At 39.2% G+C, this 26,733-nt stretch overlaps 1 protein-coding gene across 3 annotated transcripts in view; it reads left to right on the top strand.

Annotated features, from left to right (window-relative positions):
- The window catches only part of LOC148041703 (ubiquitin carboxyl-terminal hydrolase 24-like), a 53,326-nt gene extending 42,561 nt beyond the window's left edge, over positions 1–10,765 (top strand). For all 3 annotated transcript variants that reach the window (XM_087681489.1, XM_087681480.1, XM_087681471.1), the window contains 3 exons: positions 9,214–9,356; positions 9,843–10,028; positions 10,261–10,765. In XM_087681489.1, the coding sequence (XP_087537615.1) occupies positions 9,214–9,356; positions 9,843–10,028; positions 10,261–10,458 (527 nt within the window). In that variant the 3' untranslated portion in view covers positions 10,459–10,765. The remainder of the gene's footprint in view (positions 1–9,213; positions 9,357–9,842; positions 10,029–10,260) is intronic.
- The last annotated feature ends 15,968 nt before the right edge of the window (positions 10,766–26,733 follow it).

Genomic DNA, 26,733 nt, shown 5'->3' with positions numbered 1-26,733 from the left:
CAATATGTAAAGCCAGGTATATCGACTGTAGTCATCAATGAAAGATACATAGTATCTGGAACCCCCCATAGATGCATTATGAGATGGTCCCCAAACATCAGAGTGCACTAACTGCAGTGGTTGTGTACTCTATCTTACATGCCTGACAAACGGCAATCGTGACTGCTTACCAAACTGGCAAGTCTCGCATATATGACCAATATCTGAATATTGGAATCTAGGTAACCCTGTTACGAGCTGCTTCTTCTGCATGGTCTGCAGCCTCTGCAAATTGACATGCCCCACTCTCTTGTGCCAAATCTCTAAGTCCCTGATAGTGCTAGAACCCTGGGCAAACATAGCGGAGTTCAGCTCTAGCAGTGTAGCATCAAGAGTGAACATTCTTCCATTTCTGTGGCCTTTCGCGATCAACTTGCATCCATTGTCAAACTCTTCAATAAAGCAGCCATGCTTATTGAAGCGAACCTGCAAGTTCTGCTCTGTCATCTGGCCCACAGACAATAGGTTCTTCGTAATCGAAGGGACATGCAAAACATCATGAAGATTCTTCTTCCTGCCATCATGTACAACCAGAGGCACTTTCCCCTTGTGCTCTATGCTATGCTGCGTATCATCTCCTGTGCAAACATAGCCATACTTATCTGCAACCATCTCAGTGAACCAGTCACCATGTGGGGTCATATGGTTTGATGCCCCTGAATCAATATACCATACTACATCATCAGATGATTTTTCAGCAGCCTTATCTTTGACATACTGCATGGCAAACAGTCTATCACCAGAGTCATCTGTCTGACTGGACGTAGCATAATGTCCATGCTGCTTGCCCTTCTGATTTCCCTGCTTCTTCCAGTAATCCTTTGCAATATGCCCATACTTTCCGCAGTAGTGATAATCCTTATCTTTATTTGGATTGTCTGACTGACGCTGCTGCTGCCATGAGTCTCTGCCATGGGAGTTAGATCTTCCTCTGCCTCGAAAGTTGCCACTACCTCTTGCATTTGATGACTGCTGATTGCTATTACTTTAGGATGCATTCTGCTGGCCTTCTCTGCTAGATCCATAGCCTCTACCACGGCTACCACGACCACGCTGATTCGAATAAAAAACTGCATCCTTATTCTTTGAGCTGCTTGACCCTGTAGCTAAGCCAAGCTTCATCTCTTCATGAATCAATAATGCAACCAGCTCATTAAAATCAGGCATCTCAGCCCGCACAGATACTGAAGTGTCAAAAGACTTGTACTCTGGATCCAAGCCATTTAAGGTCACTGCAACCATATCCTCATCTTCTACCTGTGAGCCAACAGATGCGAGCTGATCTGCTAAGGTTTTAATCTCCGTGACATAGTCCTGTATGGATCTGTTCTTCCTCTCTATGTTGTTGAATTTTTGCTTCAGTTGTATCTTCCTGGCACTCGTAGTTGTGTCATAGTATCTGACCAATATGTTCCATGCATCTGTTGGGGATTTACAGTTCATGATCTGCATCACCATAGCATCCAAGATACATAATGACAGCCAATGTAAAACTCTATGAGCTCTTTCCGTCCAGGCTCGATGCGCTCGTCTTTGATCAGCTGTAGGATTCCTATCTGAAACTTCAGTTTCAGCCTCACACCTGTCACTAAGTCCGAGTATCCTTTGCCTATCAGAAAGTTCTCCATGCGGAACTTCCATATTGCATAATTGTTGCTATCAAGCTTTTCTCCCACAATCTGGGTTACATTATCAGTTCTATCAGCATTTGCCATGTTGCAGACGTTGCCTGGCGACCTGCAAACCAAGATCTTCTTAACAGTTCAACTTCAGCCCGGAACTATTTATGACAGTTTTCTGCAATTAATTGCAGGAAAAAAAACCAGTAAATTTCAGTCAAATATCAGCCCAAACAAAGTCACAATTGGTTGATCCAACTCATAAAGACAACTGCCAATACATATGCCTGATGTTCGGTTTAGATTTAACTTCTGCAGATCCACTGCCAGGGTCCAAAAGCATGCAGTCCAAACCTGTAAACTGCAATTATAGCAGCCTTTCCAAAGTCAAACTCCACCTGGATACATGTAATGCATGTTCCAAAGCTGCTTAGTTGACTGCTGGTACATATGTCACTTTAGACATAAGCATAGAGACATTAGCTAGTGTATTCTTAATAAGTACCAATGCCAACAGTTTATGTAAAGATTGCAGTCAATAAACCAGCATAACCCGCTTCAACTAGCTCAAAAAAGTCCTTAAATCAGACCACACATTTGCTTCAGTATGTCACCGTCAGTACATGACTATGTAGTGACAATACCCTGTCTACATTTGACAAGCAAGTCAAACAAAATGTCTGCAATTTATATTCATCTCAAGAAGACAAGATTTCTTTTATTTCAGCTGCAAACTTCCAGTATTCAGTGGCATTTGATGCTCCTCTCAACCCAAGACAATTCTAACATGCATATGACAGCATATATGTCTTTCAGATGTCTGCATCTGGCACTCTGTGCTTCAATAGAAAGCAAAATGCTTACTGCCCACAATCCAAGACAGTTTCCAGCCAAAAAAGAAGCTTCAAATCTGTATATTTCAGCCACCAAACTCAGCTTGCAATTGATCAAGACAAGTACATGTAGCCTCTAGCATGTACCTATACTTCACAGGTGCTTCTGGGCATACTCAAGAGCTTCCAATGCTCTTCAAAGTGTTGTAGACTCCATGTATGCTGTGTATACAGCAGTGCAGACAATTTACACAGTTCTGCCCACTCTATTTCAGCTCATTTCAGAGCTCAACCACAAGTACTTACTCCATGTACTCCACAAAGACCTTTTTCAGTAAGCATACATGCTTCTCATGACCCATTTATGGTCACCATTGAGTGCAGTAGATAGTGCAGGCCTTCAGCCCAAACAGGCGCAATCACGTTGGTTGCAGACCCCTGTTTTCAGTTCCTGCTGATGAAGATGATGATGGTGATGTTGATGCCACACCCAAATGCACTCTAAACAGCCTCCTCAAGGCTCTCAAGAAGCCACAAGCTTTGATCTTGACCCTGGAGTGTGTAATGAACAAATACCTACCTGCAGTCCACAATGGCAGCCTGTCTGTACAAAAGAAGAATGAGTCTTCACTTCCTGGAAGTAGATCTTCACTTTCTCCAGCTCTCAGAGATCCACCAAGTCCTGCTCTGATACCATGTTTGAAGAGGAGAGAGAGACAGGGTATTCAGGTTCCATCATCTTCTTCTCATTATTTCATCATAGAGTAAAACACACATATAAGAGTAACATAGAGTAAGTGACATGCTGGCTAGACAGACTAACCATAGTCAGGTCACCGACTAGCTAACCGACTTATTTAATGTAGTCACATGCAGGAGACAGCTGTACACTAGCTGTCATGTCGGTAGTACATAAAGACAGTCACACACTACATGGGGAGGTTGACTTCTAACAATTATGAGTCAGAGTTCTGCTCCATCTACATCAACAAGAGTGACTTGTTTGTCGCCAGAATACATAATTTTTACTAACAATATTTGGGCCTGGAAGTGGGCCTTTTCTGGAAACGTATATATACAATGCAATCATGTGTCAGTTGTGTGTCGTCAATGTGGTCACTTTGTGGGTTGATGATATCTTCTATCTTGGTACATATCATTTTTCAGTGGTGGTTATGGCATAGTTACCAGGAACAGGGAACGGGAACGGGAACAGGACCCCTTGGAACGGGGGGAACGCCCAAAGCGAGGGAACGGAAACGGAGGGAACGGTGTGTGTGTGTGTGTGTGTGTGTGTGTGTGTGTGTGTAGAGAGAGAGAGAGAGAGAGAGAGAGAGAGAGAGAGAGTCAACATTTGTCTTAGAATCTAGAGAGACAGATCATATCAACCGTAAATTATAATTCATGAAATTAGACTCTAGAGACATAATAATCAAGTTTCAATTTTCAACAATAATAAAGATTCAAAACATTGTAACCAGCAATGGATTGTCGCATTCATAATTCAACATTGTAATCAACAATGTTGCATAAGTCCAACTGGCAACAAGTGTGCATTGCAAAAACACAAAATATGCACTAAACAGTAAACTTTAAAGCCTAAATAGTAAAGATCCAAGTTACAAGAGCTCCAATTTCCAAGTCAATACTCTAAAGTTCCAAAAGGCTAGCTACTAAGTGCTTTGATTCATGGAAGATGGCTCCACTGTGCTTGAATGCTCATCCTGCTGAACAACATCCTGCCCATCATCATCACCATCATCATCATCGTCATCTTTTTTCCAACATATAAAAGAATCAGCCTTTGCAACTGATGTACGAGCTAGCAAGCGAAGATTGGAGCTCACATAAACTAGGTCATTCGTCTTCATTGTACCAAGACGATTTCTCTTCTTTGAGTGAATGTGATTGAATGAGCTCCATAGTTGCTCTAAACAAGAAGAGCTAATTGTTTGGTTAAGAATACGAATAGCCAAACTCTGCAACTCTCGAGCTTCTGCCCCATAGTCCTCCCACCATAAAGTAGCCCCAATATTTGTCCTGTCCTCTAGTGCATCCTCTGTACCAAACATCCCTAATGTTTGCCGATATACAGAGAGCTGATTTTTAATTTTGCATTGCATTTTACGGCTAGGATAAAGCCTTGCAAGCAATGTGTTCCAAGCCTTGACCACCTCAAGGTTTCTTTCTTGCATCTTTCCTTGAAACTCAAGATCAAGCACATATGCTGCAGCATGCATAGGAGAGTCATACTCATTCCATCTGCTGATGCATAACTCCTTGATCTGCTCATACCTATCTGCATTTGGTTCCAAACTCTCCAACCTCTCAATCATGCGATCCATACCTTCATAGATCTTCCCAATGCATGGATCCATGCCATCTGCAAGCCTCAACATGTGCATAATAGGATCAACCATTTGGTTGGTGCGATTAACCTCATCCCAAAAATCTCTATCAGAAACATATGCATTACATAACACAGCAGTAGCAGTGGCAGTGCCAGTCCAATTTTCATACTCATCACTAGCAAATAGCTCCCTAATTGCACCTTTGCAATAGTGCAATCGACCAAGCATAAGAAAGTTATATGCAAATCGTGTATCCGAGTATTTAAGAAGTTCTTTGTCACTTCTCTTGCGAAACTCAGCATGCAAGTACTGATGATTACATATAAATGTGATAATCTTATTGCCTTTCGCAACAAGAGATGCAATCCATGGCAAGTCCCCAATATCCTTTAACAAGTTATTCAAGCAATGCGCCATGCATGGACTAAAAGTGATATGTGGATACATTGCCATTAAAATGTTTCCTGCTGCCCTGTTTGTAGGTTCACCATCTACCACAAACTGCACTACATTTTCTGCCCCAACAGCCTACACTGCCTTGCACCACTCGGATGCCAATACATCTGCACTCTTTCCAGTCTCTGAAGCATCATGACTATCAATGAAGTATACATCTCTACGAGAATATGCAATAACACCATGTATGGACCTATGGCGTGTGTCACTCCATCCATTTGCTATCAATGTCACTCCATTTCTTGCCCATTGATTGCGAATATTTGCTGTTGCAATCTCTATGGCTACTTTCTCCTTTTGAAGCAATGTAGTCGTGATAGTTTCTAATGAAGGGGGCTTATATGTGGGTCCATACTTTGCAATCTTTGTCACCATAATTAAAAAATAAGGTGACCTGGTTGATTTGAATGCAATATGGTCATGGTAAAAAAAGCGTGCCACTGTTGCATCTGTTTCCTCTTTTTTCTTTGGTTCCCATGAAGTGTGCAATGAACTTTGTTTAGCACCACGACCTGTTGCCATTGATGGCCCACGAGAAGGCTACATAGCCACTAATCCTGGTGGTCTTTTGCATGAAACACTATGCCCTGCTGGTCTTGGAGTCCATGTTGTTGGATCCACTGCTATATTTGGCGTCCTCCTGGCATGTGAATTCCCCATAGATGTGGCTATGCGGTCAAGTAACTCCCGCCTTTTCTCAATTGATACATTGGTGCAAAAACGCACCTCTTTCCCCTCCTCATGTAGAAGATGGGCTCTCACTTTATCAGCCCCACTAGTGCGAGCATAACGTCAAAGTTTGCATTTCCAAGGGCGAGCCCCTCCACCTCTCAATGGCACCCCTGCATCTACCTCATCCCACCATGACCAAGTAGTGCTTTGACTTTGTTCAGTTGTTGACGAAGTACCTGCTGAGGATGATGAAGATCCCATAGATGTCAATGCTGCCATCTATATAAAAGTGACAAACAATTAGTAAAGTTCAATAAAATTGCAGAAATTTGCAGCCAAAATTTCAACATGTGTGTGTTAAATTTTTAGCAATGCTAAAAACGCCAGAACTTTGGTGCTACTTCAGCTTGGATTCCTTTTACTGAAAATGCCACAAATTTGGGGCATTCTAGCCTGCATTCCCTTGCTGAAAATGCCCCAAAATTTGGAGTATTTTCAGCTCCCAAACTTGGGGCAATGACAGATTCAAAATGTCCCAATTTTGGGGCATTCCAGCCTGCAATTCCTTGCTGAAAATGCCCCAAAATTTGGCGCATTTTCAGCTCCCAAATTTGGGACAATGACTGATTTAAAATGCCCCAAATTTGGGGACATTGCAGCCAAATTTAAGTCCCAAATTCCAGAATCCAATCCTTGAGAAAGGCCCAAATTTTGGGATAACTACCAACAACTGATGTCTGACCCAAAATGCCCCAAATTTAGGGGAGAATCGAGATAATGATCCTTGAGACTTCACCTGATCGCGCGGAGGAGTCATGCCGGGCAAGAGAGGCGGGCCAGGCAGGCGGGAGAGGTAGACGAGTCCCGAGAGCAGGTGGGAGTAAGCAGTGGGGGTAGGTGGGGCAAGCGAGATAGTCGGCGGGACAGTCGGTAGGGCAGGCGGAGCAGGCGGAGTGGGCAGGGACAGTCGGTAGGGCAGGCGGAGTGGGCGGGGACAGTCGGTATGGTAGGCGGAGTGGGCGGACCAGGTACTCAACGGGAGTTCAGTTGGCGCAGGCGAGCGGGAGAGTAGTCGAAAAGCTGCAGGCGAGCAGGAGAGCAGGCGAAACGGGCGACAACGCGGGCAACAGACGGGCAGTCGGCGCGAAACGCCTACAATAAAGTTAAAACTTAAAAGTTAAAAATAAAAAAAAAACTCGTGCTGGAACGGCCGTTCCAGACAGGGAACGGCCTTGGAACGGCCAGGGAACGGATTGGAACGGGAGGGAACGGGTCAGGAAACGGGCTAGAACGTTTCGCCAGCGTTTCCTTGGCTCAAACCCCTCGGAACGCGTTAATCCGTTCCTATGTGCCGGAACAGGCGTTCCTTGTCTCTATTGGTTATGGTTATTTGTCATGAACTTCAACTTCAAGTAGCATATAACGAGCCATCCAATGTCTCATGTGTGGACACATAGCACGTAGATGGCAAATTACCCAATGTCTCATGTGGAGATTTTACTAGTGCCCCCATGTCTTCAGATCATACAATTAGTCACCCATATGTGTTTTATGTTGAGAACTTTTCATTGGAGTGCCAATGGATCAAGCTACGTTGCTATACCAATAGCTACATTGAGCATCATGCATTTTTGTCAAATGGTAGAACAGTAGTGCTCCTTTGATTACATACATGAAAATGTGGACATTGTTGAGAAACCCATTCATTAAGTTGATTTCATTACCTTAATTCCTATTTTGGTTTCCATTTACAGCCCAAAAGGCTTGCCGGGGCACCAAACTAGACACGTCAGTGGGTGCCACCCGAGAGAGTTCAATGGCGCATGTGCCTATAAATAGGGCATGGGCGTTCGTCCATTCTTGACTACACTTCACACTCACTCTTTCATTCATTCATTATCATTCCCTCATCACACCTTCAGCCTTGGCCCTCTACCACTGCTGTCCACACCCCTACCTTGGTGGATATCTCAGCTGATGGTGGTGTCCAGCTGATCGTGACATCATACCAGCATGTGATTTCATTCTAGAGGTCTTTTTCACATTGCCATCAGACACTCGAGATTTCTGTGTTTTCAGCCTGGCAGCTTTTTCTTTATCATCCCTACTACTGCATTTGCTGGTTTTACTCCTCCCTAGACTGGTACAGCGGATTATCTTCAACATTATCATGTGTTTTTAGCTCTTGCTGCCACCCTAGCACCCAAGTGAGAGTTCCCAGCCATCAGCCACTTTTTGAAGGCTTTGTTTGCAGCAGATTCAGGCCTTTTACAGCAGGTTACACCCTCTTTATCAGCCCTACAGCAGGTACCTACGCTTTTGTGTTTTCATAATTCTTGAGGACCGTGTTTAGCTCCCTACATTGTTATCCTTCATCTTTCAGCATCTACTTTGATATTCTACTGCCTGGAGGACTGCATTTTACTCCCTTCACTGTGCAGATTCCCTTCAGGTGCTGCTGCTTGATCAGCCAGGACAATGCAGTCATCTCAGAGCATTGCTCCATTGTATCAGCTTGATTCAGTGTTCATCATTCTTCACTTTTCTTATGCATTTTCTTCTCTTGGTGTTTGCCATACATTATGTGATTCTTGCAGCAAACCTTCTCACTAATATGGTACGAGTGCATACCATCCCATCACTTTTCTTGACAAACATTGCCTAGTTCCATTTTGTGCAGCCATAGAAACAATGAACGAAGATTATGGTCATTGGTTTTTGGGAGATAAAATGAGAAAAATGCAAAAGGTTGTTTGAAGTCCCTTGGGACTACTCAAGAGCCTTCTAGCTAACTTCCTTGCTATGAAGGGGATTACTTTCATGCAAGATGTGGTCGGTAATGATAGTCATGTAATCTTTATGTGGATGATGTTGTGGGACTAGGCCATATGGAAATCTCATAACCATGCAGTTTTGGTAGTAGATAGATTTTTTCAAAATATAACTTATAGTATTTTTTTGATGTATAGATAGAGTCTTAGATTTGTTGATACTGATCCAGATCAGTATTCTCTCTCTTTTTGATGGTTTGGACTATTATTAAACTCGCATTGAAATGGTTTTCCCCAAAATTGTGTGGTCTCACAGAAAATGACTGGAGGTGTACATATGCAATGCACATTGCTATGGTGAATCTGAAGTATACAGCGTTGTAAACATCACTAGACAGTTTTATTACATGTGTAGAGCAGATCAATATAATAAATCTGATTGTCTAACTTGTTATGTATTGTTACTGGATAGGAGTTAAGGCCTCCGCAACTATTCAACCCTTTTTTGTGCTCCAATTGGATATTCTGCCAGAAGCTGTCCGTACATTGGAGGATGCATTGAGACTGTTTTCAGCTCCGGAGTGTCTTGAAGGGTACAAAACTTCAGCTGGGAAGGTATGTGCTACCTTTATATTTAAATCAGCTATGTTTGTTTTCATCCAGGGCTATTTGTTAGACTCTGGTAGGATTCTGGGGCCAACCACGGCTATATCTGCCATGGGATAGGGAGAGAATTAGGGAGGGAGGCACTCTGTAAGTGTTCTATTGAAGAAAGAAAGGCTGTATATTTTCTTTTGCATAGGGAGGGAGATACTATAAAGGTTTAAGTGTTCTCTTAAAGAAAGGCTGTATATTTCCGTTTGCATATGTAATCTTCTATACTAGCAAGATGGTTATGCACAGGCAATATATCTGAATGTGATTTGTTTCTATCTGTGACGAGGAAGTGAAGAATCTCTGTACATGTATACATGTGTATGCATCTGTGCTTGTACATATGCATGCATGGGGAAAGTGTGAATGTAATCTTCAATGAGATATATAGATAAGAATTCTAATAATTTGTGAAATTGCTTTACATACTTGTGGTGGCATTTTCAGGCTGCAGTAGTCAGCGCAAGCAAGTCTGTGAAGTTGCAAAGTTTGCCCAGGGTGTTGATTCTGCATCTAATGAGGTTCAGCTATGGTGCTGAAGGAAGCAGTAAGCTGTTCAAGACTCTGCAATTCCCACTTACTCTCACCTTGGGACGGGATTTACTTGTCAACCCATTGAATATTGGATTTGAGGTCCGATTGTTAGTAAAATTTATTCCATAACGCTTTTGTTTCCTAATGAGAGAGCTAGATGATTTATACATTTAGAATTATGCATAATAAAGGTCAGGTTGTACCTTTATTACATAGGCAGCCTTACTTTTACTTGCTTGAGTTGCTTATCAGTTTATAGAATATAATAGCTATCAAAGTTATAATGAGAATGGTAGCTGCTGTTTAAGCATGTATTTGCACCTGTTTTCAGGCACGTCACTATGAGCTTGTGGCCACTGTGACTCACCATGGAAAGGATCCCTTTTGTGGACATTATACTACAGACTCGAAGCAACCTGATGGTCGGTGGTTGCGGTACAATGATGGATTGGTATCCATAGTAGGACCGGAGAAGGTCTTGCAGGAACAAGCATATATATTGTTCTACAAACGGTTGATCAATATATAGCTCCTGGCTCTTTTTTTCAAGGCAAGAGTTTTGTTGGGTACTTAGTTGACTGACTCAAACAGGTGCAGTAGTTGACATATGTAAGAATCACGTTGAACTTGATTATGAGCTTGTGGTGCTCAGAAGCTGTATATCTAAAGAGGTGGTGTTTGGTTGTAAGGGTGTTTGTCTTCAAGGTGAGTCCATTGATTTGAATCGCTGGGAATTCCCAGACGTGACTCAGAGTTTATCTTTTTACTTTATGTATACGGCAATTAACAAATTTCTTTTTCCCAGTCAATGCCAAAGTGAATGTTATTTAACCAAAACTCTAAATTGAAGACAACACTAAATACTAGGCCTATCATGGAGTAGTTAGAATTAGCCATGTTGTTTAATCTTTAGCTTTAAGTGTTGAGCTAAGAGCTATCTTAGAGCTCTCAACAAGCTGCTTTTCTGCACTCAATCAGTGTAATGATGTGCGTGGAGTTTTTGAAATATCAGCACACCTTTTTATTGCATGCGTGGGTGCTCATATATGCTAAGATTCAGGCTCTCTTTTCGCTTCTATTTTTCATCAGTTACTAATAGCACATTATCCGAAACCTGACTCTTTTGAGCAAAAGTATAGTATTGCAAATTTGAACGATGTATGCAAAGGTCCCTGTGTACCATCATATGCTTCTTTGGGAAATATATTGAGTGTAACTGAAGGTGCTCTCAAGAATCAACTTTCAATGAATGATAAATAGTGTTGCACACATCATGGGCATGGGTTGATTCATGTTGTTGATTATGTCTGGTTGTCTTTCCAGTTGACTTGTTATGTCAACACTTTCAAGTTATTTATGCACATACCGAAGTGGAAGAGGGTGGGCTTGGTATGGATGTTCGGTTGACAATGACCCTCAACTGTCTCGCGTATCTTAAAGTTTGTCACACCAGTTTTATTTGTTTTGATGATCTTATATTTCTTGATGTTCCCACCATTGGTCTAGGCTACTAAGCTCCTAAGTTTTCTTGTATACGTTCACCCTCCTCTCTTTTGCATAACCCTAAATGTAATTACAAAGCCTTGATGCCATTCAACAACATTTCAAGTCCATCTAGCTCCCTTCCCCTTGGAGATATCCATTTGTTATTATGGGCCTTTTAAATCCACATATGGGTAGTTATGAGGTTCTTCCTTGATACCTCACGGTGGTTGCTTGCTCTATTTTTTAAGACTAGAATTGTAAAGATTAAAACTATCGTCAACATCCAAGTTATGACTAGAATTAACGTAATAATGGATAGAGTTAACCTAATTGCAATTGGCCCCAAAACATCTCCTAATATGTATCATTTGGTAAAAGGGACACACCAACCGGTTGGCCTTTTGAGCTCCATGTTGCTTTTATAATTTGTGAAATTGTCTTTGATGGTTTAGCTTTTGTGTAGATTTTCTTTGTATACTTGGATTGGTTGATTTGGGTTAGGCCATAAAGACGATATTGTCTAGCATTTGGTCAATTAACATATTTGCTAGTCCTTAATGATTTTTTTTCACCATTTGACACCTACTTGCAAGCCATGTTAACATTATAGAATATAACTAGTCACCCTCATTTTCATATGCAAAAGCTTAGAGAAGTCATGAGATAAGCCCACTCAAGTGCATGATCGATACACCATTAGAATTAAGTGATCCAAATGTTTTAAGGTTAAGTTCGTAACTTAGGTTAGTCTCTAAACGTTTTAGTGCTAACGCTATACATGATATTTGTAATGAACCGAGGATCATCTTCAAGAATATTTTGCACCCTTGTAATAGATATTTCCACCTCTATGGAGGACTTAAGGATTGGTTGTTAGATCTAGGCTTCTCACAGTGGTTGCATCAGCAATTGAGCCAACAATCATAGTGGGGAGTTGTATATCTTGGCATTCTTATCCACAACAATTAAAGAATTGTTAGTATATATTGGACTTTTTGGTTTACCTAAGTAGTTCATGTGCAAGAGCAATTGGTAGTCGGTAGGTATCACATGGACCTTACAAGTTTTGATTAAATTTGTTGTAGATGTTCTCACTACCTTTTTTGCAATAGCTAAACCTTTTCCTTAACTTTTCTTGTTTGCCTCTTTTTAGGCTTATCAAGGTAGAAATATAGCTCTCCATGACTCCACATTTAGACAAAGTAAGGTTAATGCAGAGTGGTTATCAAATGGTTTCTAGGTTATCACATGTTGGTTATGAACAAACTTTTGAACATTTAGTTTTAATTCTTAGTCTAAGGAGGAGGCTCAAGGTCCCTCATTGTAGGTTATATTGTCTTTTGTACACCATAAATCATGATTCATCTTTCATCATAAGATCTCTAATGAAGTGGGGGTTTTGATTTAGCTAACTTTGGTTTCCTAGCTTGACTTTTTGATACTAAAGTCTAATGATGATAACATTTCCTCCATAAAGTCTAGGTTCGAGTGGGGGAAGTTTTCATGTAATTGATTTTGGCTTAATTGAGATTGCATATGAAATTCCATTGCTATATAGAATATGTATTTTGGCTTCCACTATGGAGGCAATTAGGGGAAGCTCACTTGTTCTTACATCAAGGAACCAATCTTAAGCATCTCATTTGTATCCCCCATTGATTCATCTAGAATTATAGGCGAAGTTGTTGTTGATCAATGTCTTGGAAGAAGCAACAAAAGCATTGATTTATTGAGTAGTAGAGGTTGACCTAATGAGTATGTAACCCCACACATAAATTTAGAGGCCTTTGTGGAGATGCTTGCATTAGAGATTCTAGTTGACATGTAAATAGAAGACTACTTAGGAGGATAGACAATTGCCTCAACTCAACTAGGAAGAGCAAAACACTCTCTAATGAATTTTCGAGTTTAGAATTATGCAGTGAAGAATTGAGCCTTGGGCATGGTTAATCCAAGTCTCTAACATGCATAGGATCTATAATGACCAAGTTTAAACCAAGATACATTTATTATCAAAAAGGAAAAATGGGTGCATGCAGAGTAAGGTTTGAATCTAGGATGGCTTGTTTTTTTAGCCCAACCCATATAGGGCACATGACACCTGCAAAGAAAAAAATACATTAAAAGGAACTCCTAGGTATCATTGCTAAAAGTGTAACCCCAAACCCAAAGTTAGTCTCACAAGCTTTGTAGATCAAAGAGCATGTCACCCCACAAGTAAGAAGAAACAATGGCTCACCAAGCAAATCTAGGTAATGCACCTACTTGAAACTCAAAATGATAGGAACAATAAATGGAGTGCTTGAGTACCTCATTACTTTCAATACCTCTTCGACATACACCAATTCTTAAGAAGGAGAATACCTAAGCTTAGTGTAAAGTAGCACAGTTGCAATGGCAACAACTAGTGCATGAGTTGGCCATGTTATCACTTTATGTTGAGGTCTCATATGTTAGATATGATCAATGCCCCACCCTCATTAGGTGCTACCAATGATCCATGGTGCTCAAAGTTGTAAGGCCCCCATTATGAGGAGAAGCCAAGTGTGAGCCCGGACATTAGTGGAGTCCTGACTTGTATATCAGATGAGGTCTATGTGACTGGATGGCAAAAAGGTGACCATTGTGGGTCTAATCTTTAGGTTAGACAGAGTGGTTAAGCTGGTAGCAACTCGAGGCGCATTGCATCGAGTTGCGGTGTAAGGGAGTTAAAAGGGGCCCCTATTGTGGGGTCCGGGGGCAGCGCCCCAGGCCTGATGGTAAAGGGAATATTTCCTGGCCGACTAGTGGAGGCTCATATGGTAGGTCGGTCAGCAGGCCGATCTAACAACCTTTGCAGGCTATAAAAGCTAAATCCCTTCACAGCCATCACTCACTCATCTTTCACCCAGTCAGAGTTGTTGTTCCAGCTAGCCTTAAGCTCTTCACCTATCTTCTGTCTAGATCGCCATCTAAGCTTCACACAGTGGAAGCGCACGGGTGGACAGAGCCATCTTTGTATCAGTTGTTTGGAGTTAAAGAATTTACTGATTCTCCTCTTATCTGTTGTGTACTCTCTATCTCTTTCTCAGATTCTGTTCTCTGCGCCGTGTAATATTTTACATCATACTCAAACATCCACAAAGGAGATGATCTAACATAGTCTATTGTACCATACGAACTTGCTCAAAATTAGTAGCTTTATAAAAAACAATATAGAAGTAATAGGTTCACCCATGTGGATATCAAAACTCCACCTTAACAAGAACATGAACTACACTAGTGAACATTGGAAATTGAGACTTAGGCATACAAGAACCTCCTTAATTAGATCACCTTTGGGACATCAAGGGAGAGTTTAGCAAGAGTTCTTGAGCTCCCTAAAAGCCTATGAAACAAAATGACAAATCCACAATAACCTTAGGTACTCTACGGACAAGATCAAGGTACTCTTGTAACACATAGATAGTCCATATCACATGGATTTAAAGACCTAAAGATTTATCCCTTATATTTTGCATCGAATTGTTATGTGTTTTAAATATCACATTCAAAGCATGTGTGTATGCACATGCACGCGTGCACACACACACCATGTCTATTTTTGTGAGACCTTTGTAACGAGACTCTTGCAATGCCTAGGGTTTCTTGGGAAAATACCATGCATATTAGACTAATCATGGAATAATTATGTGTCTTGACATGTGGTGGCTCAGCGTTGCTTCGATGCACATGATGTTGGCATGCTCTTAGCATGCATAGTGGCCCTCATGTTGCTCCCTCATTCATGCTTGACAGAAGAGAAATTTCCCTTTTTTAAAAAAAAGTTGTTTGCTATCTGCAATACAATAATGGCCCATGCTTGTCTTTCATGCTCATATAGCATAACCCCAACCCGTGTCTATTTTTGTTAGACCTGTGTAATGAGACTCCAACAATGCCCATGGTTTCTTGGGAAAATACCATGCATATTATGTTGATCATGGAATAACTATGTGTCTTGACATGTGGTGGCTCAACATTTCCTTGACGTACATGATGTTGGGCATGCTCTTTTAGCATACATAGTGGCCCTTAGGTTTCTCCCTCATTCATGCTTGGCAGAAGAGAATGTTCCTTTATAAAAAGAAAAAAGCTGCTAGCTATTTGCAATACAATAGTGGCCCTTGCCTATCTTTCATGTCCATATAGCATAACACCAACACATGTCTATTCCATCATTTATCCATGCCTATGTTTCATGCCCATATAGCATAACACTAACATGTGGCTATGGCATCATAAATCCATCCCCATATGGTTTGGTCTCGGCCTAATTTGGATCAAAGTATATACTTGTTTGTACATGATATAACTTCACCTACCTTTTGCATGATATATCCATGAATAACATAATGCAGGCCACACATCAAAATGTCTAGGCATTCCCAATGGGATGTTGGATACAACATAATTTGATTCAATTTTAGCGCACGCACGCACGCACGCACATGCTACATATTCTAGACTTGGTCCCCCACCCAAAAAAGAGGTCTATCTGTCCTTGAGCCCCCTCATTGGTTATAGTCACTTTACCTCTTTTGATGGCCTCCACAATTGAGCTACTTGCTACCCTTGTTTGATACCATTTGAGTTGGTTAAAATCATGGACTCCACTAAGGAAATCCATAATACAAGTAGACATGGAGAACAATTGCCAATAGGCCTTTGACACCTATAATATGCATTGGTATTTCTGGTTCTCACTAGACATTGTTGTATGAATGCAGGTAATAGGCTTGCCTCCTACTCCTATTATGGCATACATTATTGGATTTAATATTTGTAACCTACTTGTTTAATACTAATGTTATCGATCATTTTGCTCCTCTTTCATCTCTATTGAATATAGTGCATATGTTGAGGGCATACTGTTAATAGTGTTGGTTACATATTTGCGCTCTTATTGTTGTAACTTGATGATTCATGGTGATTGATTTGTTGTATTCAAACGCCTCTTATCTAAATGTTGTGTTCGATTGAATAATTCAATTGCTTTCTCTTAACCCACACAAACCGTGATACTTTGCCCTAGTGCAAAAATTACCTAGCAATGAGTGAAATTTGAGTTAATCTCAAAATCGAGAGCACAAGCTACGGAATTAAAACCATACATCACAAACTCACTATGAAGTATTCAATCCAAACCCATTGAAAATGTCACAGGTCAACTTCACTTATGTTGCATATATCCTTCTTTTCTTCTCCTTTAAGTGGAAAATATAAGATGTCTTATAAGTATTTAAGGTTGTACCAATGTCTTTGATCAATACAATCAGTTAATTAGCATAGGCTTTAGAGTTCACTTTCTTTTAATTTGGAAAATTTTGCTTATGGGACTGCTATTCAACATACACAATGATGCATTGCAAAATACACATTGCGAGAATCCACATTTATGTGTTGCTTCATCTTGCAATAACAATGTATTATTTGCCATATTACTTGATGGGCATTGAACTTGCACAATGTACATGCAAGATGTTCGACTATTTTGACATGTAACATGAAATTATATTGGAGGAACTTGTGCTTCTTATGGATTATGCTATATCAATGACGGGATTGCTCTTGAGATTTTGCTTTGATGGACATTTGTATTCCCACTATTATCTAGATCTAGAGATTGAAATATAAGACAAAGCATATATCCCTTATTTATACTCAAAGATGTTGATGATCTTGATGCATACAATACCAAAATTTGCAAGAAAGTTTTATAGGTATAGTTTCCACCCTTCTTGGGCATCTAGCCTACACTTTTTGCCTCATGACCGGATTCTGCAATATATACATTTAGAGATTTAAGTGAGACTCCTCCAACTAATATCATTATAATTTGTATGGGAGTGAGCCTATCTCTTGGTATCACACTGAATACAATATCTTTTGATTGTCACAAATATTTTCCTTCGATGAGATTATAGCACTTGCATTAACAATTTTTTTTTCTCAATTTTGTTTGCGATCCCTTCGTTCTTACGCTTTGCTCCATGATGGGGTTAACCTTATCCCCCTCGTAGACAGCCCCATGGAACATAGTAGTGTAGAACTTCATGTGAGGGATGTTTGTGGCGAGATGGTTCTTATTGAAGATTGAAGCATTTTCAAAGACTCAAGTATCTGCAAGAGCAAAATAGGGTAAAACAAGGGATTTATAGGTCACTACAAGGTATATATAGGTCATTACAAGAATCTTCTTCATTATTGAAGTATAGGTGCATATGCTACAGGATTCCTACAGGCCATATTCAGCCCTTTACAGGGTTTGGTAGCCATTTGGGACTACCATTTTACTCTTGCATGTGGAAACATGATACTTACATGTTTAAATAGGGTGCATGCTTGGACAATTAAGACTTGCAGAATTTTTTGTCCTAGACTTATTATGATGTGCTATAGTTCATCTTAAAGAGGGCATTGTTAGCTTAAATTTGAATTAAAAAGTTTGAGAATCGGATTTTCTAGCTCAAGTTATAGCCAATTTTCTAACAAGGGGTACTGCAGGACTGCACTACTATGGCAAGTCATAAAGGCAAGAATAAGGCCTAGGATGAGTATGCACATCAAATCAGAGATTCCATGCTGGATAATACACCTTAAGAGGGCCTTGAAGAGCCTCAAGTGCACAAGAAAATTAGTGCACTCAATAATACCATGTGTGAATATGAGAATAGGCATGCCCAAAGACATATGGACCTGTTATCTAGAGTGGAGCAGATAGTATTGTCTACTAGTCAAACAAAGTCTTCCATTGAGAAGTCAATAGATTCCACTACCCAAAAAAGGCTTCAATTGACAAGTTAGTAGAATCTAATGCTCAAATAATGGCTCAATTCTCCCAATGGATGCAAATGCAAATGGGAACCCAGGAAGCTAAGGAGAAAGCTTATTCAAACAGTGAATCCTCAGTCCCACTTCAACCACCTAACCAAAATGGTCAAGGTCATGTTATCATTGGACTAAAGGGCCTTCCCAATTGTCAATATGAAGAAGGTGAATCTTCACAAAGGCAAGATGACTATTTGAGAAATTTAAATGGTGCTGATTCCCAAAGTATTTGAGATGAATACCTAACTTCCTAGAGATTCTCTATCAATGGGAAGGTTTCATACTAGTTCTTAGCCACCTATTGGGAGAGCTCCATCTCATTTTGGAGGCTCAATGCCTAATACTGATGAGCAGTCTATTTTGGGACAGCAACCCTTCCATGAAAGAGAGATGAAAGATAAGATCATCTTGGCTAAGTTCAATGGTCAATCATCTTCAACATCTAATCTAGAGGAATGGATTTCCAAATTGGAATCTTAATTTTATATATTTCCTAGGACAGATGATATGAAGATTCATTTTGCTTCCTTGCATTTGGAGGGATTTGCGCATAATTGGTGGAGGTATATTAAAAAGGAAAACATACTTGTAGAGAATTGGGAAGCTTGCAAGACACTTATGACTGAGGTGTTTGTCTCTCCTCTTGAGAAAGAGAAATTGGCACAAAGATGGTATGATTTAGAGCAAAGAGACCTAAGTGTAAGGTAGTATACCAACCAATTCCTCAATCTTACCATGTATATATTGAGCATCAGTGCGAAGCTAAACTCCACAAGTATAACCGAGGAATATACTCCCTCAAAACTTTATGCATATCATTCATCATATGCGCCATTGAATTGGTTGCTCCCTGTGGAAGCGTACACATCCTAACCAATCCAAGTGGTGTCTTCATGGTAGTGATATCCCGGCTTTCTAATGCAAGTTGGAACTGAACATATCCTAAATATAAATCTCCCATAGAGTAGAGTAAATTGCCTTGCCTACAAGTGCTTCTACAAATTCATCCACTATTGGGTGTGATCCAACATTCCTTATGGTGACCTTATTAATTGGTTGCAAATCTTGTATAAACCTCAAAGAACTATACTTCTTTGGAACAGTTTTAGCATAGGAAGTAGCCCCACCCAAATCTAGGTTTCTCTTTTAAGGACCCACCTTATTCTTAGGATTTTTCTTCCTACTTGCAACTCTTTTTCGGGATCCGTAAGTTATTTTTTGAAGTCTATTTTATCCTTATAAAAGATAATATGGGCATTTATACCTATGGCAAGCAATTCATGTACTGTTCTACCATAATCCACACTTAGCAGGATTTCAAATGCTTTTCTAAGTCTGTTTAGACTTTAGAAGTTGTATCGACAAATTCTTATCAATGTCCAACAAGTCCTACAAACTTCTAATATTTATTTAATTTTCTGATACTGATGGTTTCAGGGTTGTCAAGTATTTCATAGTTGTTTTTGCTTCAACATTCTCGATATTTTAGGTTAGGTTTTCTCGTTGATTCATACATGGGTCAACTCATTCATTACCCAAATGAATAGATATAGTCATACTACGATAGGAGTGAAACCACTCTCTATGAGGGGTCACATGAAAGGAAGCCCCCAAATCTATTAGCCAACATTGAGCATACCCTGACAAAGGATCAATCAGCTGTGAAGTATTGAGAGAAGAAGTTGCAAGTACAAAATTATTATTAGAATCATTATGCAAAACATTAATCTCTTCAATCTTAACGCTTAACTAATGCTGCAATTATCATTTTTGTCATGTACTTCACTATTACCCTTTTCCTTGCACTTATCTTCACGCATTTTATGGCAGTGTAGCCAAATATGTCTTGCTTCCCCATAGTAATGACACGTCAATGATGACTGACAACTACATGATTTACTGCAAAATTGTCCACATGATTGAGAGTGAGATTGTTGAGAGCATCTCCCACAGCAAGCATTACTACCCCTACCATTATTGTCTCTAATTGTCAAAGCATGAGAGATGCAGTGAGCATTGATATTCTTTTTGTTAACCTCTTTAATCAAGAGTGCTACATCTTGCAACTATACCCCATCAATAGGCATGTTGGCACACAAAGCAGAGTACAAAATGTATCCCATGATTTAGACAATGTAACTAAGAGGAAGAAGGGGAGTAGAGTGCCCTTGAATTCAATCCCTTGCAAAGACAAATGAGTGATAATGGAATGAAACTCATTTAAGTGAGCTGAAGTAGAAGTGTCCTCCTTCATGCAAAGGTTTATGAGTTGCTTCAGCCCCCCTTCAGCCAATACATCTAAGAAGTGAGATTCTATTGGTCATAGACATTGTGAATCTTTTTAAGTACCATGCAGGCTGCCCACCAGAGACAACATTATAGAATACCTACTTAGAGAGAGGGACCATATGATGGTGGACTTATATAGCTCATTTAATTTAGCCCCATCCTCTGCATCAATAGGTTCAAGCTTGACACCCTTATGTCTCAAAGGCCTAACATGCAATTTTTGCACTAAAACTTACCAAATTTGGGCCTTTAGTAGCTATAGTTGGTGCCATCCATCTTGTCAATATTTAAGATAGCACTATTACTCAAGCCACTAGCCATAATGAAGGCAAACAAATGCAAAAAATGTCAAAGTAGGCTGCTATAATTACTACAAAAATCCCTAAAACTAGTGCTAAATCAAGCTGAAAAACAAGGGGTACTAACTAAGAAATGAACTGGCCACAAACTCAATGCAAAGAACTGTCAAATGGAGGTGACTACTTGCATAAATAGTGCACTAAGATGTAATTACAACATGCTAAAAATGAAGTATAACAATAAGAAATCATTGATATATATAAGACAAACTGCAACTGCCACAAAATAGCTCCAGCTAGCAGTGAGTGAATATGCAACTGGCACCAAGGACTGCCAAGGAATTAGTGTGTCAGACTGAGATACATCCCATAGGCATAACCATCATGCATAGAGTGGGTCTCATAGAAGAGACTAACTAAAGGCACAATGGAGTGATCAATATAATTGAAGCTCAATACATTACCAACCAAGATGCATACATGATTGACAACATCATGACAAAGATAGGTGTTGACCCAAGAGGAATGCTAGATCAGTCCACTAAGCATCAATTGCATACATAAATCATGACAAGAGCATGTACATGTCACCAAGTCCCACAGTCTCACTAGAAGAACCTCAACCTCAACTGCATAACCAAATGCTTATCCAAGTGCTAGGTAGTGGCTCCCACTAGAAGAAAAGTATAAATCCAGATGAGCAAACAAAGTTGAAAACATCCTGTGGAAGTCATCCATACATCGAAGATCGAAGTGGCACATATCTAGGAGTATCCCAAGTTAAGATGGTCGGCAAAGCATCCATTGTAGCATGCAAGGAAATGACTTATAGACCAATGTCACTATCCAAAGCTTCAAAAAAACAAGTCAAGAAAAAGTCCAAATGTCTATCATACATAGCCAAGACATATAGCATCCATATCAGACATCTAACATTCAAGTGGATAGCCCGAGCATCATCTAAGGATAATTGGCATAAACCGTCTCAAGTGGATGCCTACTGTAGCAAATGAAAAATGATGTCAATCAAAATGAGCTTCAATCATGGCTCAATTGTATTTCAAAACCATGGCAAAGCATGTCACATCATCCATAAGCGTCGGTACATCACCTTGAATAGTCGTAAGCACCTGAGAGCAATATGCATATGCTTTCACTAATAAAATAAGCTTTAGCCATGTTATAAAAAGTAGCAAATATTTGTCTAGAATAAGAAAATGGAGTACTCTAATCAGCCCAAAATGAACTACAATCAATGGGTAAGCTTCCACAAATGTAATGACATCGACCAAGTATGAATGGACATCATTTATGCATCACCACTAAGCAACATGCATCAATGATAGGGGGTTGCCATGTTTTTACAAATTGTATGTTGAATACAAAATCAATGAGCTAAATACTAGTTTCCCAACCTCAATGCCAAGGGTTAAGCATCAAGGAGGAGTTCTAAGTGCCCAATAGCAGTCCAATGAGGAGAAAATGTTGGAGGAGTGTTGTTGTCCCAAATAGGCTACAAACAGGCACCAATTGGCGTGGAGTTACTACTACCTTTATTGCCCGTAGTAGGGATTAAAATAATGATAAATGACCTCTACCAAGGTCCTAGATCATGCCTGAAGAGGTCTTGATGAGTGTTGGAGCAATATATGACCGATACAAACCTTAAGAGATGAAGCAATGGTTGCCAATGGTGAATTTGTATTGTAGATAGCTAGAATGGAAGCTAAAGCAATAGATCAAGCTTGCCAAAAGATGGCTCTAATACTAGTTAAAGAAAGTGATCCTTGAAGTGGATGCATGGAGCAGAAGCAAGAGCTATGGTGGAAGGAGCAAGATCAAAAGGGAGAGAGACACAAGATGTAGAAAAATAGTAACAATGCATGATTGGGCCTTTGCTTTATTCAAATGTCATTGAAAGAATAAAGAATGAAGTGATAGTGATGGGTTCCCACCACCTACAGTGTACAAGTATGTGGGTACTATCGAGGTGCTATCAGTGTAACTAATTTACGGGTGGCTAGGCACATGCACCTTCAACCCCAATAAAAGTATTTGGATGCATTGTATATGTACATGTTTCCGATGAGCTAAGAAAGAAGTTGGATCCAAAAGCTAAAAAGTGTGTATTTGTTGGCTATTTTCTTGAGCAAAAGGATTACATGTGATATAATCTAGTTATAAGCAAGTTACATGTGTGAGAAGAGATTTTATGTTTGATGAGATGAGTAGTTGATATGCTGCTGAAAAATAGATTGTTGCAGATAATGTAAAAGAAAAGGTGATTGTAAAAAATGTGGGTCCACAGTCACATTGAGTGGACTAGAAAACCTCTTATACTAGGTAAACTGAGAGACTATGGAGAGGTAGAATGCATGCAAATAGAACTCCTACAAGTATAGGAAATGCATCACAAAAGGACAAAAAAAGGTGGTTGAGGCATTTGGTGTTAAATATGTTTCTTAGGATATTCATATATAGATGGTGAGTTTGATGATTCAGATGAGATTATAGTTAAGAAGATTGGTATTCCAATTGTTCATACACCTAGTGTAAGAAAAAATAGGGCTAATGCAATGGGATCACAAAGTGCTCCACAAGTGCACAAGTCAACAAGAGCAAGGTATATTGTAAAAAGTTGAAAAATGTGACTTCATATCCCAAATCCTTTATTTTAAAGGTTTCCAATAACGTTTTCTTTAGGGTATCAATCTCATTCTTGTTTTCCCCAACTATCAACATATTATCCACATAAAGGATCAACACTATCAAGCTATCATATTTAGCATTTCTAGTGTATAAGCAATGGTTCTATCTCAATTTTCTTATAGCCATGAGACTGCATAAAGGCATCAAACTTATTTTACCACTCTTGTGGGGTTTTCTTTAATCCATAGATACTCTTTTTTAGCTTGCAAACAAGCTTTTATTTACCATATTCCACAAAAACCTTGCTACTTTTATATCTCATCATAAAGTTCACCATGTAGAAATGGATATCCAATTGTACAAGCTCCATATCATCCTTAGCCCCCAAAGCAAGCACGGTGAGAAGAGTAGTCAATTTTACCATAGGTGAAAAGATCTCATCAAAGTTTACACCTTTTCCTTGCTTGAAACCATTGGCTACTAGCCTTGCCTTATACTTTGGTTTAGCATTACTTGTAATATTCAACTTATAGATCCACTTGGATGGAAAAGCATTTTGCCCTTGGGCAAAGGAATCAAATCCTGTCTGATTTAGCTCCCACTTAATCTTATAATCACAAGTCATAGCCTCTTTATGACAAGATGGCTCCCCACAATTTGTCAATATCACATAGTCAATCCTAGGTTGAAATCTCTTAGGGAATGAGAGATAAAAGTAGATCTATTTAGTACAATGGGTTGAATTGGAGCAGGTATTTTGACCTCCACTCATTCTTCATGGGACACCATACTCAATAAATCTCCCTACTTACTCACTAGTTGAAGCATTACTTGTACCTTTTGTCTACACACTAGCTGCACTAGCACTTGCCCTACATGGCAAAATAATAGGTGGTGCTGCATCTTGGAAAGTAACCTTTCTTGTTTCCACTTCCTTAAGAGGTTGCTTATACATCTTCTTTTAAATGAAGATTACATCATTATTATGGACATTATTTCTATCATTTGGATTCCAATGATGTAACCCATCTTATCACTTTGTCCTTAACATAAAAAGATGTACTTAGTGGACTTTGGTTTTAACTTAATGTGTTTTTCCGTTGGCACATGCACATAAGCTTCAGAATCAAACACTTTGAATTGATGATAAGAGTGCTTCTTGCCTAACCATATCTTTTCAGGAATGCCACTATCCAGAGTAAGATTAGGTGACCTGTTTATCAAGTGTACAACACTCACTATAGCCTCAATAAAAAATCATTGAGTAAGACTAGTATTAGATAATATACTCAACTTCCTTCTATTTATCATCCTATTCATATACTCTGTAATACCATTTTGGGCAGAATTACTACATGCAATGAGTTCTATTTTCATCCCACACATTGCACAAAATTTTTTGAACTTGTGAGAGACATATTCTCCACCATTATGAGTTCTAAGAAACTTAAGTCTCTTACTAAACTAATTTTTTACAAGTTCTAGAAATTTCTAAAAACAGGGCGAAGCTTCATCTTTCCTACCCATAGTGAAAACACACACTTTTTTAGTTTCATCATTAACTATTAATGTGATAAACTAGGATTATCTATAGACTTTCTATGCATAGGTCCTCATATATTGCTATGCACTAAGTTAAGGGGGTCACTTTTTCCTATTTAAGGTTTACTTATGGACTGAACAAGCATGCTTTTCATATAGACAATGGTCACAAACATAAATATTAGAAAAATCAAGATAAGGTAAGTAACCCAAATGAGATAGTATTTCCATTCCTTTTTTAGACATATGCCCCAACCAATGATGCCATAAAGTTACATTTGGTTGCTTGATTACTACAATTACATTATTTATTATAGAAGATATACGAAGGGATACAAGGTACCGCATTTGGCTCCCTTAGCAACAACAAATGATCCCTTCTGGACTTTCTATGACTAACTCCAAAAAATCGTAGAGTATCCTAAGTCATCCAATTGACCAACAAATATAAAGCTCTTAGTAAGCTTAGATACATTGCATACATTCTAAAGAGTAAAGGTAGATCCATTCTACAAAGCAAATTGCACATCACCTCCACCAACTATATAACATACATAGTTACTACTAAGATGGACCATTGCATGAGCACTAGTGTCATATGAATAGAACCAATTCTTAGGATGAGTCACATGAAAAGATCTATCAGAATCAAGAATCCAATCTTGAGCTAGCTCTCTATCTATTGTAACTAGCATATATGCAAGAAGAGTAAAAGTGAATAACATCTCACCACCATCATTATGCATAGTCAATGCATTGATTTCTTCAATCTTTACATTTTCTCATGCACAACTCGAATAAAATTTTTATGAGATATATCTTGTTTCTTTCTCATAAGTATCACATAGCTTCTTCCATAAGCCATGTGCAGTAGTCCCATTCACAATTGTAACAGATTTTACCAAGTGTGCAGCCTAATACTGGATTTGGCCAATGCATTAATCTCTAACCAATCATCTTCAAACATGCTTGTTGGTTTTCCATCTATGCCTCTTATGGGCCTTAACTACTCCTTCTAAATAAGACATCTTAGATCTGCTCCTTCCACAAAGTGAAGTTCATACCATCAAATTTCTTGATGTTGTATAGTTCCATGTCCATTGTAGATGATGAAGCCATTTTTGCAAAATAATAACCAATTGTTAAGTGATATTAACCAAAAAAGTAGTAAACTATACCACAAAATTGACAAACTTTCTACAACGCATTTAGAAAGCCTTAACCCTAAATCCTAAAGTTAAAAAAAAAGGAACTTCTTAGAGTTTTGGGTTTAGGGTTTAGAATGTAGGGTTTATAAATCAATAATACACCTTTAAAAATTGTAAACCCTAAATTCTAAACATTTCTTAATAGAATTGCTTAGGGACATAATTAATCGAAAGAGAAAAGTGGATTTGCATCTTTGTGTGGATGAGATGTATGCTATGACAAAGACTTCTTATAGTAAGTGTAGCCTAGATACAACTTTCCAATATTATTTAGAGGGAAAAAAATTTATTGATCTTTGGGTTGGGGGTTCCTTGTATCTAAATGACCTTAGTACTAGACTAAATCTTCCTCTTAATTCTATTTCTTCATTGCTCACTTATGTTGGGAATGATGAACAAGGTCCATTAGGTTATTGCAAATATTTAGGTGACAGTCTTTATGTATATCAATATTGTCAACCAATATTATATAATGTGCATCAA

Source organism: Lygodium microphyllum, chromosome 1 (genome assembly GCF_053477565.2).
Source record: "Lygodium microphyllum isolate KBCC chromosome 1, Lygodium_microphyllum_v1.1.10, whole genome shotgun sequence".
In the NCBI taxonomy this organism is placed as follows: domain Eukaryota; kingdom Viridiplantae; phylum Streptophyta; class Polypodiopsida; order Schizaeales; family Lygodiaceae; genus Lygodium; species Lygodium microphyllum.
Note: the sequence above shows the minus strand (reverse complement) of the source record. Positions and strands in the feature narration are given on the sequence as shown.